Below are 14,687 nucleotides of genomic sequence, written 5' to 3'. Positions count from 1 at the left end.
ACATAGTAACTAAAGTTTCATTGTCACTGTCCATTCTGCAGGGAAACTTACCGAACATAAACAAAAAAGCAAGACATAATAAAATCACCAATGAAGCCATATGGTTTAAAAAAACATGGAATTGTCCTCATTAGTCATCGCAAACGGACAACCGGAACATTCTACGCCTTTAGTTTGCTTGTTTCAAGGTTATCAAAAGTGGGTGATTTCAGATTCTGGTTTGGCAAAAGCTGAGCATTTGACTTCACAAATTTCAGCTTCAAAGAGGTTTTTGTTTTTAAAGTTGGCCGAGTGGCAATGGAATCGGATGGCTCTTGTTAAAACAGGTCCTACCTTCATGCACTTTTTCTTTTCTTTAAAAATTAAAGTTTTATATATTATTAAGCCCCATGGTGTACATCAGTACTGGGATAGGATGAATGTATGGTATATAAGGTGGGGCTAACAACTACCCCACATTGATGATGAAAATGATGAATACACCTGACAATGTTCCATACATTTTAAAAAAATGCACTTTGAGCACATTATCCGGCTGCTGCCTTGACGTTCAACCTCCCACTATCCCAAAGGGAATAATTTAAGACACAATAATTGACCACCCCTGCATCGTTATCATTTTGAATACCAATATCAATACCATGTGTGCTAATTTTGAATTTGCAAATAATAATCGTATTATTAACGTAAATAATGCCATACATACACATGTAAAACAATGTTGTCCATGATTTTATTCTCTTTGGTATGAAGAATTTGCCTACAATGTCAAAAGAGAATAAAAGGAAAACACAAGAATTTGGCTTACGGAGGTAACCATAAAGATAATTCTAAATAGGAATACTAATGTGTAATCCAATTTGTTTCTCAAGATTACATAGCTTCCCTTCCTTTGCATTCCATAAAATCAAATAAATCATATTTATACACAAAATTATGAAACATCTATTTTAAAATTAAAAAAAAACTAATTGTTAAAATCATTGAAGGAAAATTAAATGATTTTCAAAGTATAATCGTTCAAAAAAAATTAAGATAGTAATTAATCATAAAATAAATAAAAATATATATTTGATGGATAGATAAGAACATCCTACCCTTATTAATATACCACTGGCTCCCAAAGGAGTCAATAATAGATAATATATGAACTTATATGTCATCAATCTAACATTTTTTAACCCAACTATTAATAAAGAAACTAGGAAAATATAAAATATATATATAATTTCATAAGTTCTCCCCTACTTAGTCCTGGTCTCAACCTGGAATGGATGGGATTCAATTAAGTGGAAGGGCCCCCGCCCAGGTAGGGACATGGAAGCAATAACTTTTACTAAAGAGCTACTGTGAAGAAGATGCTTCTGAAACTGTCCCTTGTTGGAGGAATGTCACTCTGGTAACAAGCAAATCTTCGTTCTAAATTCCAGGTCCACTTGTTACTTGTTTTTTCCTTGTCTGAAATTAGTAATTTGAAAGCACAGGTCTGGGCCAATGTTAACCCTATCGGGTTGGAAAAAGGGGTCAACATCGATTTCTCAAAATTCGGTTGATGTTACTGAGAACTGCATAATTGGTTATGGCATGGAGTCAACATTTATGCATCCTATTACTAAGGAAAGCAAAGCAAATTCTACAATGAAGAATTTCAACTTTGCAAAAAACTGTGGTTTATCCATTCATTCTTTACCAGTGCAAAGTATTCAAGACACCAAGATTTACAGAGACCATTGGAGAAACAAAACCCTAAGAACATTAATTAAGAAACCCACTACTCACAAGTCACAACAAAGTCACACTTTGATCAAACAGTCTTCTACTCTACTATAATTGTTCTTTTCTCTCTATAAAAGCGACAACATTAACCGGCAAACTTCTCAAACAAACAGTTAAAATCGACACCTTTTTTGTTTCTTGAAATTGTTGAATCTTTGTTCTCACTTCGAACATTTCCCTGGTGCAGAAATTGCAAGACCTGGCCAACCAAAGCACTCCCCATCAACTAACGCTCCGTTGCCTTCAACGTCGCTTGTTGCTTGCCATGTGTTACACCCTGTACTTCCACTTACTTCAGCACCACCGGACCCACTACCACCTCCGCCACTAAGGCCACCTAGGTAACTATTTCCAGGATAAGCCCAACCCCCGTCAAACCCTGAACCGGCTCCGAATCCGTATCCACCAAGCGTCAAGTACCCTTCTCCCTGAGAGTTCAAGAATGAAGTGAAGCCTCCATTCACGGGAAGATCCACAGTTTCGTTCAAATTAACGTCAGCTAAACCCATTTCAGGTTTAATTCCAAGTCCAGGCATAACGGGGATAGGGTTAACAACCATAGGAGCAGACTCGGTTTCATGGGTCACGCTCGAGGAAGAAGAAACTGCAACAGAGGTAGAAGACCCAGATGAACATCGAGAGCGCTTAGAAGCCTTACGGGTACCACCACCGACAGGCACGTTACGGAGAGTTCCACCTTGAGTCCAGTAACGGCGGCATGCCTTGCAGAAGTAACGAGGCTGAGAGAGGTTGTAGTTGTTGTAGTAGCAGAACTTGGTGTTGGTTGAGTCGCACCTGGGGCATGGAAGTGGCTCGGTCAGTTTAGGTGGTGGATGCGACGCCATAGTTCCTGGAACTGAAACCTGACGCCGGTCGCCGGAATCAGCAGGCATTTCTTTTCTTGTTTCAAGGAATATGAATGGGAAAGTGTGAGTCAAGATCAATTCTTTGACAGATAAAAGAGAGATTTCTGAGAGAATGGAGTAGTCTGGGAGAGAGGTTTTGGATGTTATAAAAGAGAATATCTGAGGGTTTTGTTGATGTTGGATTGGATATAAAGTAATAGCAGAGGAATTGAGAAACCTGAATAAAATAATTGTTATATATATATACACAGTTCTACTACGCGAAGCAACTTATAATAAAGAACTTTCAAGAGCTGTCGTTACTCGTTAGTGCATTTTTTTAATAAATAAACAAGCAAGCTGCAACAGTTAACTAAAGTGCAGATTGATTAAACAGAAGAGCGATTAACTTAAGTGTCTGACAAGTTCAAAACGAGGGACGATCAAGCTTAAACAGCCGCGTATAGGTGGAGAAAACAGGAGGCATTTAATGTAGAATGTAAGAGAAGCACAAGTATAGTCAAATACTAAAAGTGGATGGACGATATAATTATGTCGGGCAGCTTGGGAAACAATAATTTGGGTTTTGCCTGCTGGCCGGGTACTCTGAACTCTCTCTGTTAGCCGGATTTATCGGTTGCCGAGATCTCTGCTCCTTTGATTTTGCTTCTCTCTCTCTCCAATATCTTTATTTGTATATGTTGTGGAGTTTTCAGTTATCACCCTAGTGTATTCGTATATTTACATGATCATTCTTTAATGGCAAATATTCTTTCTGTATTTCTAATAGTTTATTCGATTTGTTATTGAACAGCAGGTAATTTGATTCGGGTTGAGGCTGGTTTTCGCAAGCCTGGGATTCTCGTTGCTTCGGAGACCTGACTTGACCTGGTCTTAATCTTGCCCTCAACGGCTGAACCATTGATTCCAGACTTCAGTGGCGCAGGAAGAGTGAAGAGACTGGGTTTGCCTTCCGTGTACATGGCAGACAGGGGTCAAGAAGGGGTTTGATAGTGTAACACGTGGTTGATGGGATGGTCGTTACTGTTAATGGCTAAGCATGCGTGGGGCTCCAGTTTGGGGCAGCGGTGAGCCAAAGAAGGAATGGTGACTCAAAATATTCACTCACCTCGTCTCTATCAGTTTCTTGGCACGCATAATGTAAATTTCCTTTTGGCACAGCTTTTAGAGTTCCCAGACCAGCTAACAGGTTCACCACTAACCCTTCCTCATTTTCGGTTTTCCAATGCTATTCCAATTTTCAAAACAAAAAAAAAACAAATCTATTCCAGACTTTTAAAATTAAGGCATTGTAGCTGGTTGTGCATTAATTTTTAAGCGAGAGAAGTTACATATAGGGATGGGCATTTAAACCTGACCGATCGGGTCGGTTTTTCTAAAAAAATCGGTTTCGGGTCGAATTTTTTATGTCGGGTTCAGGTTTAGGGTGAAAAATCTGATCTGACCCGATTCGAAAAAATATATAATTCTACCCTATATATTTAGGGATAATTACAATAATACCCCTCTATATATATTTTTTTCAATTAAGTCACTATTTTTATTGAATAAAAATAATTTTTTATTATTTCGGGTCGAGTTTCTATGTCATATATTCGGGTCGGTTGAAATTTTATTTTGGTCGGATCTCGGGTGGAGGTTCTCTTGTTCTCGGGTCGGGTCGGGTGGACCAAAAACCCCACCCAACCCGACCCATGCCCATCCCTAGTTACATGAGAAGGAAATATTCAAGGATAGGAAAGTGCCCAACACATCCATCTGACTCACATTTCTTTCAATCCGTTTATGGGATGGTTCAAGGATCCTTCTATTTGGGTCCCTCTACCCCAACGCTTATCCTTCTATTTGTATAGCACAAACAATCCAAATCTGTTATTGGACAGGTTCACAAATGACGACGACAAGACATGGTTCAGAAACATGCATTCAGATGGAACAATTTTCTAAGCCCATTTACTGCTAAATTTCATCTCCAAATGCAACTATATTGGACTCAGAGAACTAAACCTCAGTCTCACATAGTTAAAAGTAATTCCTTGGTGGCCTATAGGCATACATTAGTTTTGGCAAGAGATTGATGGTTCATCGATGCTTTATTTTTATTTTTTTATTAAGTTGAGGGTATTCCCCTTAATTTCTTGGTTTTAGGATTGCCAACAGTGGATGCAGCTTCTGAGAGGTCAGCCCAACTGTATCAACTTTCTCTTCTTCACCATCTTTCAGGCTCCACTCATATTCCTGCACCAACCTACCAATTGCTGCACAAGCGAGCAACATTGCCTGAAGAGAACCTGCACACGCCCTCTTCCCAGCTCCGAATGCCATTGTCTTGTGTAAATCCACAGGGTCGTATTGTTCACCGATAAACCTCTCTGGATTCCACTCTTCAGGGTTTTCCCAATGATTCTTGTCCATGTTACAACCATAGATATTGATAGCAATCTATTCAAGATATAGTGTCAGTCTAATATCCTTCCTTCAGAGGAAAAAAATTGTGAATTTCAGGTAAAAGAGAAACCAACCTCAGTTCCTGCTGGTATATAATAACCTCCTATTTGAGTATCTTCATGAACATATCTTAAAGGAACTAATGGAGCCGGACTGTGCTTCCTAAGGGTTTCATGGAAAACAGCATCCAAGTATCGGACTGGAGAAAAGTTTTCTTCCTTGATCTTGTTAGAACCACAAACCTTTTCTATTTCATGATAGAGACGATCCTGTTAAATATGAAACAAGTGATTCAGGATCTGACGAAAAAGTATAAGAAATAAAGGGAATATAGTAATTAAAACAACCTGTCGGGTTGGATCTTTAGCAAGCTGATACATTGCCCACTCTGTTGTGACCAGAGTAGTATCTGCTGTTTCAATGATTGTCTCCCAGAGTAACATAGCTAGCTGCTCCTTTGTAAGTGTCTTTGCTTCGAACAACAAGTAATCAAGATAACAATTCACTTCCTGTTTTTCATCCAGCCAAGTCATCAGAAAAAAGAAAATGAATATAATGAAAAAATAACTCTTGACATTTGGTTCAGATTTCAGAACAAAATGATTACCTCTCCTGAACCGATTCGTTCCATCTGCTCCTTGATAAGGGCATTCATCACTGTCATCCTCCTGAAATGCTTTTGCTGGATATTCATTTCAAAACTTTTGTTAGGAATCCATTTCAAATATGGGAAGAAATCTCGCCAATCTACGTCAATTGCACCCTCCATCATATCAAGGACTAGAACTCTATGTAGTTGTTTTCTCGAGAAAGTTGTACCAAGTTCCTCCACATAAATCGACTGCACGTCCTTTCCCAATGCCTGCAGATTAGTAACAATGAATTTATCACAACGTGTGACAAACAAAAAAATCATCTTTGAATTCCTTTTGTTCCCATTAGCTGAAAGGATGAATCAAACTCACTTGCTTCATTGCCAATCCGAAAAGTTCAGACTCGAACACTTCCCTGAAGTTGACAGGTTGGAGAGGATCATCTCTCACCAAAGAATGAAACTGGCTTAATATATTTTCAATCATAGTTTCTCTGTGGTGTCGGTGTCGTCTCTAAAAGGAACAGTAAGACCAAAAGGGTTAAAAAAAACAAATTGGGTTTCTCAAAAAGTTTGATGAAGCAGAAGATCATAGAGTCCTGATAGCAAACCTGGGCACTTGAACCCAAGGTATTTGTCAGCAAACATCGTTTGGCCATTTTGTGAAAGTCGTCGTAGTCACTGGTTGCAACCATACATTTATCAAAAGTTAGAACCTTCAACGCGTTCGATAGCTTTCTAGTTGAAATGGATGAAAACCTTGTCACCATGGCCTATACAGCAACCAAATATAACAATTAAGATAATATAATTAACCTGGACCGCTTCACTAGCAGCATATAATATAAATTCCACTGTAATAGTTCCCTGTGAAATGCTAGGATTTCGATGGAGTAACCGAAGGATAGTATGAACTGATTTTAAGTAATTTGGAACAACCTAGCACACGTACCAAGGAATAAGGATACAGTATTTGCTCTAATTCCAAGGTTATATTGGTTTAACTAGTCTTTTGGGTCATATTAACTACAAAATAAATAGGCTCATCTTATACTTATATAATTCTGATAATAAATCGTGATAAATATTGATTTTAATTGTGGGTACTGTGTGAATTCATTAAGTGCCCTCAGTGGTCAAGATAAATGTTGTTATCTTTAGATATTCTGGATTTGAATAGTTATATCTTTAAGGTGTGCGTTGTAAAAGATTAAGAAATATTTGGTATATTTTTTCTTTAACAAAATATCTAATATGTATTTTTGAAATGTCTAAGATATTACTCGTCATTTGATAAATTGTCCAATATGGTACATATGCTTTGATAAAATATTCAATGTGGTACCTATATTTTGTTAAGATGTCTAATATGGTACTTGAATTATTATGTCGTGTATTGTTATGGTGCATGGATTAACAACGTTTGCAAGTATCGTACTTGAATTAACACTATTAGTAAGTGTCAAATCACTCAATGAAAATTTACATGTACCACAATAATACATAGAATAGTAATTTAAGTATCACATTGAATATTTTGTCAAAGTAGAGGTACCACATTAGATATTTTTAAAGTACAGGTACCATATAAGATATTTTGATAAATACAGGTACCAAATGCGACAATATCCCTAGAATATATTAAGTAAAATTTGGAGTCAAATTGGGCTAATATTGGGCATCTAAATCATAGCCCAAACAGACTCGAGATTTCGGTAGGGTTGAAGTTCATCTTTTTGCCCATAGAGTAATGAATGGACTTTAAACATAAATATAAAGTTAAAAAAATCCATGCCCTTCAAATAATTCACGGATCCAAATTCTTTTTATTTATTTATTAATAAGGTATTTTGATATTGAGCATTTATAACTATATTCTTAGCGGAACCCAAAACAATAATTTTTTTATCATCAACACCGTAAAGTTCGTGCCACATACCTAATTCAAGCCTGGGAAACCTAGACCATTTTGCAACTAAAGGCAACAAGCTTTTATCATCATGAACAGCGTGATTCGTGTGTGTTGTAGCAATGATTGCCTTCTATCAGGAGTGATCATGTGACAGCAATGATGCAAGCGATGGGAGGGTGAGACCAGAAAAACGAAGGAAACAAAGTGCTAACCTCTTTGGCCGTCTCGGGAGAATTGATGACAACAAGAGTAGAAGCCCCGGTTCTGATAGAATAAACAGGTCCGTATGTCTCTGCCCATTTCGTGAATGTCTTGTGAGGTTTCTTCTCTTTCAGCTGCAGCAGATTTCCTATAATCGGTAGCCCCGGTACCTCTGCAACAACAATTAAAAAAAAACTCATTCCATTTCATTTATTTCTGATTATAACTCGGAAACTAATAAAGATCTTCAGCAGATAATTAAAAACCCCCGAAAGAAAATGTTCAAAAGAGGAAGAATTAGAGGAAATTGGAGGGTACCTGGGACAGTCGGAAGGCTGGTAGATCCCATGTTGCGACCCGATAGCACAAATCTCTTGAGGAAAATGAAGAAGAAAAAAGATAGGCCGACAACAAGGACGGAGTTGAGAAAGGGGATAGTTTGCAAGAACTGAAAGATATGTAGCATTGCGATTGTCTCGAAGTTTATAGAATCCAGAAGTGTACAAGCTTTAGCGACTTGTAAATGGATTATTATATAGAAAAGCTGAAGTGGTGTTATGGTATAGGACAAAGCTGGAAAAGTAGTGATTACTCGGAGAATAAAAACTCAAGTGCTTTTAAAAGGAAGGTATATTAATGCTAGCTAAAATACAAGAAGCAAATTGCTGTCAAAATCCTCTCATGGTAACTGAGGGTGGCACATTAAAACCACATTATAAATAAATAAACATGAAGGAAATGCTACGTTTTATCTCCCAACACAAGTATACTGCACTAGTAGCCCAAAGGCATGCGTTAGTTTTTGCAATACATTGATGATTCCTCAAAGCTTCATCTTTTAAATAAAAAAAGTTGAGGATAATGATTCTAAGGGTCATAGTTCAGACTGCTGGAGTTGGTTGGAATCTTGTATGTAAGCCTAGGGCTGAAGGTAGCGTGAGACTTGTCGTAACAACTTTTCGAGTCGATGACAGATTTTGAAATATTATGAAAAATTGAGAGTCGTCATCAATCACTTTTAAAGTGAGACTTATAAAATGGTATAATTTTAATAAAAAATTAATTTATTAAAATACCAATTTTGGTCTACGGAATCAAAAAATTGATTCAGAAGTTAGTTAGTTGCACGTAGAGAAAAATTAATACCCCGTAACGTTCAAAATTGATATCTAACTAATTTCTCATTGTTTTAAAATTGAAAATTACGAGTTCAATGTTTTATTTAATATATGATCCATTACGATGCAATTTTTTAAAATGGTAATACTTTATTTAGAAATTAATAATAATTACCCCAAGCATAAATAAAGATTTTATCATTAATCCTAATTAATTAACATTCTCTTAATAATTTTGAAATCATGATGCGTAAATTTGAAAAAGGATATTGATCTGTTTTGAAAAATAGTAATACTCACCCCGAGCATAAGCAGAGGATACACTATCCATAAATAAATAAACATTGCCTTATTTTTTAAATCAAATTATACAATCAAACAGTCAATTAACAAACATAATTATATTAAGTGAGTTAATTAATGTTTTATATAACAAAAGGGTCAAAGTATGAATTTTAAAGGTCTTAAAAGGAACTAAACCTAGAATCAAAGTTCTAATATTAAACCTTAATAAGTTTTAAATTTTATTGATAGAATAATTAAAATAGAACCCCAAACAAGAACATAGACTATTTTAATATCCTCCTAACTAAGTTAATTAAAGACCCAATTAATAGAAATGAAAGGTAATGGTTTAATCTAAGTCAAATACCTAAATCTAGGACTAAATTGAGAGAAAGGAATCACAAACTGAAACCAAAATAAATTAAATAAATTATAAATATAAAATTAAAAAAATGATAGAATATATAAGTAAGAGTGACACGTTTCTTAGTGGTTGAGTTTTTCATTTCCCGCCCAAACAACTCAGGTTTGAGTCATATGGTTCACCTCTTTCAGCGCGTTTGATTTTCTTTCCACCAGAGGGTGACACGTCTCTCTAATTGATGGATTAAATTTATTTTAATTTATTAAAATTGAGACTAAATTGATAGAATATAAGTAAGAGCGACCAAATGTGTAGTTACTAATTTTATTAACTACCACGTCAACATTTCCATTAAATGTTAGTGGTGGGTGGTTTAATTGAATACATTTAAATTATTGGGTGATCTGATTTACAAAATTTTAAAATTGGTGGTCAAAATGAAAAGAAGAAATAGTTAAGTGGTCAATAATATAATTTACCCTAATTATAAATAAAAGGAAGTTTAAAGATCGGCAACCTAATTTAAAGCTAAAAATCAGCGTCCTTGTTTGCAATCAAGAATATGATAAATCATAATATTTTAGATTAACGTAATATAAAATGTTACATTTTCCTTAACATTTTTGGTTGAACAAAAAATATTACATTCTTCAAAACATTTTCGGTTGCTCATCAAAAATATTATATTCTTCGATACATTTTAGGGTTCAATTGAAAATATCAGTAAAAATATAACATTTTAGGTTACGCTCAACTTAAACCTAAAATGTTTTGATTTTTAACACATTAATCACCATTTTTTTAATATTAAATTAAACTGTCGCACAACAGAACTATTCTTATAAATAATACTAAAAATAATATGAATATTAAAATAACCAATAATAATTGATAAATAATTATAATAATAGATTAATTAAACCCCAACGAAAATATGTCTACATGTCTCAAGCACCTTCACATGACATTCTGGCAGTTGCTGGTTCACTCACTATGGATTGTATGGAATTTTGCTTACGTGTTAAGGGGTCGAGATGTCATGTAGGTTCCAATAGCCTAGAACTGTAGTTGGAGCTGAAAAAATCTGTTGGGATTTCGGGCATAGGTCGTTCGAATCTTTCAGGTTAGGGAATGACCTTCACAGGGGCAAAAGTTTCATGTTAACAAAATTTGGAAAGAAATTAGATTGACGAGTTGGGGTTTGGAAGTTGATGGTGGCTTCAATTTTGGTAATGGTCATGAATCAAGGGATCACTTGTTTCTTGAATGTCATTTTCCTAAGGGGATTTGGAGTTCTATTCTGCAACTTTGTGCACTAAGTAGAGTTCCTGCTGCTTGGAGTCAGGAAATTCATTGTATGGATACTAAGTTGAAAAGCAAGGATTTAATTTCTGTGCTGCTAAGGTTAGCTTGGAATGCATTTGTGCATTGGATATGGCGAGAGTGAAATTACAAACAGTTTCTTAATCAAGAAATATTAGCATCTCAGATGCTGAATTTTATCAAAGGATGTGTGAAGTTCATTTATTTTTTAATTGTGCATATATAGAACTGATGATGTAAATAGACGATTATGCTTAGCTACTGACATCAACTAGAGAGTAGGGGGCTATACTTGTACAGTATCTTTATTGGTGTACTCTTAGTAGTTTTACTTCTAAATTTTGTAGGCAATGAAATTCACAAAGCTTATCCGAAAGTAGAGGGTATTTCCTCTTAATTTCTTGGTTTTAGGATTGCAGACAGCGGGTGCAGTTTCTGAGAGGTCAACCTAACAGTATCAACTTTCTCCTCTTCACCATCTTTCAGGCTCCACTCAAATTCTTGCACCAACCTACCAATCGCTGCAAAAGCGATCGACATTGCCTGAAGAGTACCTGCACACGCCCTCTTTCCAGCTCCAAAGGCCATTGTCGTGTGCACATCCAAAGGCTCGTTTTTATCACTGATGAACCTCTCTGGATTCCACTCTTCAGGGTTGTCCCAATGATTCTTGTCCATGTTACAGCCATAGATATTAATAGCTATCTGCTCAAAACATTGTGTCAGTTTAATTTCTTTCCTTTACTGGGGAAATAAAGAAAAAACAATGAATTCCAGGTAGAAGAGAAACCAACCTCACTTCCTGCTGGTATATGATACCCTCCTATTTGCGTATCTTCATGAACATATCTTAAAGTTACTAGTGGAGCCGGACTGTGCTTCCTAAGTGTTTCATGGAAAACTGCATCCAAATACCGGAGTTGCGAAAAATTATCTTCCTTGATCTTGTTAGAACCACAAACCTTTATCAATTCATGATAGAGCTGATCCTGTTAAATTCGAAACAAGAAAGTCAGAATCTGGCGACAAAGTATAAAACAAAGAGAATTTAGTAATTAAAACAACCTGTCGGGTTGGATCTTTAGCAAGTTGATACATTGCCCACTCCGTTGTGACCAAAGTAGTATCCGATGTTTCCGCAATTGTCTCCCAGACCAACATTGTTATTTGCTCCTTTGTAAGTGTCTTTGCTTCGGCCAACAAGTAATCCAGATAACAATTCACTTCCTGTTATGACCCAGCCGAGTTATTGGAAGAAGAAAAGATATGTTCCAGAAAACATTGAGTCGGAAACTCAATTGAGAATAAAAGACTACCTCCCCCAAATCAATCCGTTTCATCTGCTCCTTGATCAGGGCATTCATCAGTGCCATCCTCCTGAAATGCTTTTGCTGGATATTCATTTCAAATGTTTTGTTGGGAATCCATTTCAAGTAGGGGAAGAAATCTCGCCAATCTACGTCAATTAGACCCTGCATCATGTCAATGACTAAAACTTGATGCATCTCTTTTCTCGACAAAGTAGCACCAAGCTCCTCCACGTAAATTGATTGCACGTCTGCTCCCAAAGCCTGCAAAAATTGACAACAGGGTGTTTATTCTCAACATGTCACTAACAAATTACTCATCTTTGAACTCTCTAGCCCCCCCCCCCCCCCCGTCTTCCATTAGCACCACAAGAGAAAAACTTACTTGCTTCATCGCCAATCCGAAAGTTGAGACTCGAATACTTCCCTAAAGTTGACAGGTCCGAGAGGATCATCCTTCAGCACAGCATGAAATGCGCTTGCTACATTTTCGATCATAGTTTCTCTGTGGTGTCGATGTCGTCTCTAAGAAATATTAAATTGTCAAAAGTTTGAAATGAGAATGGAACAGAAACACAAACATAGGAGATCCTAGTTCATGGTGCTCCTGAGTCCTGATATCAAACCTGGGCCATTGAACCCAAAATATTTGTCATTAAGCATCGTTTGGCCATTTTGTGGAAGTCGTTGTAGTCGCTTGTTGCAACCGCACATTTATCAAAAGTTAGAATCTTGAGGGCGTTTGATAGCTTCCTCGTTGAAATGGATGAAAACCTGGTCACCATGGCCTGCACAGCAGTTTATATAACAAAAAATAACGATATATTAAATCAAATTAGGCTTAAACAATACCCAAATTTATGTTAGGCTTAATAGCCCAAAACCTTTTGGAGATCTCCATGATCAGTTCACATCATTTTTTTAAAAAAATAATTAATTATTAGTATCTGATCTATTGACCGAAATCGAGTTTTGTAGAGGTTCACTATAGGCAACCCTCCTAATCTAATTTATTCTATTCACAAACGTTAGAAATATTTTTTTAAAAATTGAAAATTGAAAATAACCTTTTTTTCTGAAAAGTTTGGAAACTAAAAATATCGTTATTATTTTAGAAAATATTTTTTATAATAATTTAATAATATTTATGAAAGTTTATCCTCTTGTAAAAAATTAATAATTAGTAATAGTAATAAAAGTTTAAGCTCTGTGAGCTTTTAAATAAAATATATATTTGCTTATGTCCTATGATACTATTAAGGCATTATTTTTGAATAATTTAAGGTATTTATAAAATAGTACCCGTTTAATTTTTTAAAAAATTATTGTCAATGTAATTGTTCGAACTAAAAAATTCTAAGAAGAACAATAATACTCTATTCAAATCATTAAGATCGTTCAATGAGTTTTACTATTATTAGTACAAATGTTATGGATTTTAATACATTTAAGGCATGAAGCATCTGTTAATTTCCAATTTAAGAGTTTAAAAGTTTATTTTTATCAACCATTTTAAGGATTTTGATGGATTATATCTAATACAAATACTGTATAAAAAAATGTCGGATAGTTAAAATTCCAACTTTATCAAACTTTAAAATCGATTTATTTCTTATTTTAGCTTTTTAAAATAATTTTTTATCTAATTTTGTTGATTTTGTTTTACTTTCAACCACTATTGTTTCAGCAAATTAAAAAAAAAAATTGACAATACATTCAGTGATTGGCAAACCTCTTTGGCCACATCTGCTGAACTGAGTACAACAAGAGTTGAAGCCCCAGTTCTGATGGAATAAACAGGTCCGTATATCTCTGCCCATTTTGTGAATGTCTTGTGAGGCTTCTTCTCTTTCAGCTGCAGCAAATTTCCTATAATCGGCAGCCCTGGTACCTCTGCAACAACAAATAAAAAAATCTCATTTAAATCTCATAATACTCAAACTTACAAGCTTGGGAAAGGGTACCTGGGACAGTTGGAAGGCCGGTAGATCCCATGTTGCGACTACACAGCACCAATCTTTTGAGGAAAATCAAGAAGAAGAAGAAGAAGAAAGATAGACCAACAGCAGCCACTGAGTTGACAAAGGGGGTAGTTTGCCAGTACTCAAAGATACGTGCCATGCTTTTGAGAAGCTTACAAGCTTTACTGAATTGTAATTAACGTGATCGTAGAACAAAATAAATAACGAAGGGCTTCTAAATGGAAGCCATAAGTCAAAATTGCTGTCATTGTCTCCCGGCGGCTTAGGCATATGTTAAATATGGTAGTTTTAAGCCTTTTCGATTTAAATAACATTTAATATCTTTCAATTAAAATATCAAATAGTTATGTATAATTTTAGATATTATATACGAAATTTGAGACAAATTATGATTTAATTATAGGTTTTTTTTATTTAATATATCCGATTTATTACCGACTAACCAACTCAATTTACTCGGTCAGAATTTTGGAGCATATTAGCATTTGGAGGTTAGTGATTTACATCAAACAA

The 14,687-nt window shown here is 35.4% G+C and overlaps 2 protein-coding genes and 1 pseudogene across 3 annotated transcripts; all 3 read right to left on the bottom strand.

Moving 5' to 3' along the window:
• Window positions 1-1,653: 1,653 nt before the first annotated feature.
• On the bottom strand, window positions 1,654-2,793 carry LOC120190972 (dof zinc finger protein DOF1.6-like). Of its 2 annotated transcripts, XM_039193979.1 has the most exons (2): window positions 2,109-2,793; window positions 1,654-2,048 (listed from the first exon to the last, which is right to left on the bottom strand). In XM_039193979.1, the coding sequence occupies exons 1-2, from the start codon at window positions 2,667-2,669 to the stop codon at window positions 1,938-1,940; spliced, it is 672 nt and encodes a 223-aa protein (XP_039049910.1). In that variant the 5' UTR covers window positions 2,670-2,793; the 3' UTR covers window positions 1,654-1,937. The 2 variants fall into 2 exon arrangements, with proteins under 2 accessions (XP_039049910.1, XP_039049909.1); XM_039193978.1 differs by having other exon boundaries at window positions 1,904-2,791.
• A 1,640-nt stretch (window positions 2,794-4,433) lies between these two features.
• Window positions 4,434-8,283, bottom strand: LOC120190879 (ent-kaurene oxidase, chloroplastic-like). The gene is made up of 8 exons (XM_039193921.1): window positions 8,114-8,283; window positions 7,807-7,967; window positions 6,294-6,455; window positions 6,056-6,196; window positions 5,698-5,952; window positions 5,438-5,599; window positions 5,165-5,359; window positions 4,434-5,084 (listed from the first exon to the last, which is right to left on the bottom strand). Exons 1-8 carry the CDS (start codon window positions 8,259-8,261, stop codon window positions 4,773-4,775), a joined length of 1,536 nt encoding a protein of 511 aa, XP_039049852.1. The 5' UTR covers window positions 8,262-8,283; the 3' UTR covers window positions 4,434-4,772.
• A 2,892-nt stretch (window positions 8,284-11,175) lies between these two features.
• Window positions 11,176-14,444, bottom strand: LOC120190900 (annotated as a pseudogene).
• Between the last annotated feature and the right edge of the window lie 243 nt (window positions 14,445-14,687).

This window comes from Hibiscus syriacus, unplaced genomic scaffold (genome assembly GCF_006381635.1).
Source record: "Hibiscus syriacus cultivar Baekdansim isolate YM2019G1 unplaced genomic scaffold, ASM638163v2 tig00116964_pilon, whole genome shotgun sequence".
Taxonomy (NCBI): domain Eukaryota; kingdom Viridiplantae; phylum Streptophyta; class Magnoliopsida; order Malvales; family Malvaceae; genus Hibiscus; species Hibiscus syriacus.
The sequence above is the reverse complement of the archived record's forward strand: the minus strand, read 5'-3'. Positions and strand labels throughout refer to the sequence as shown.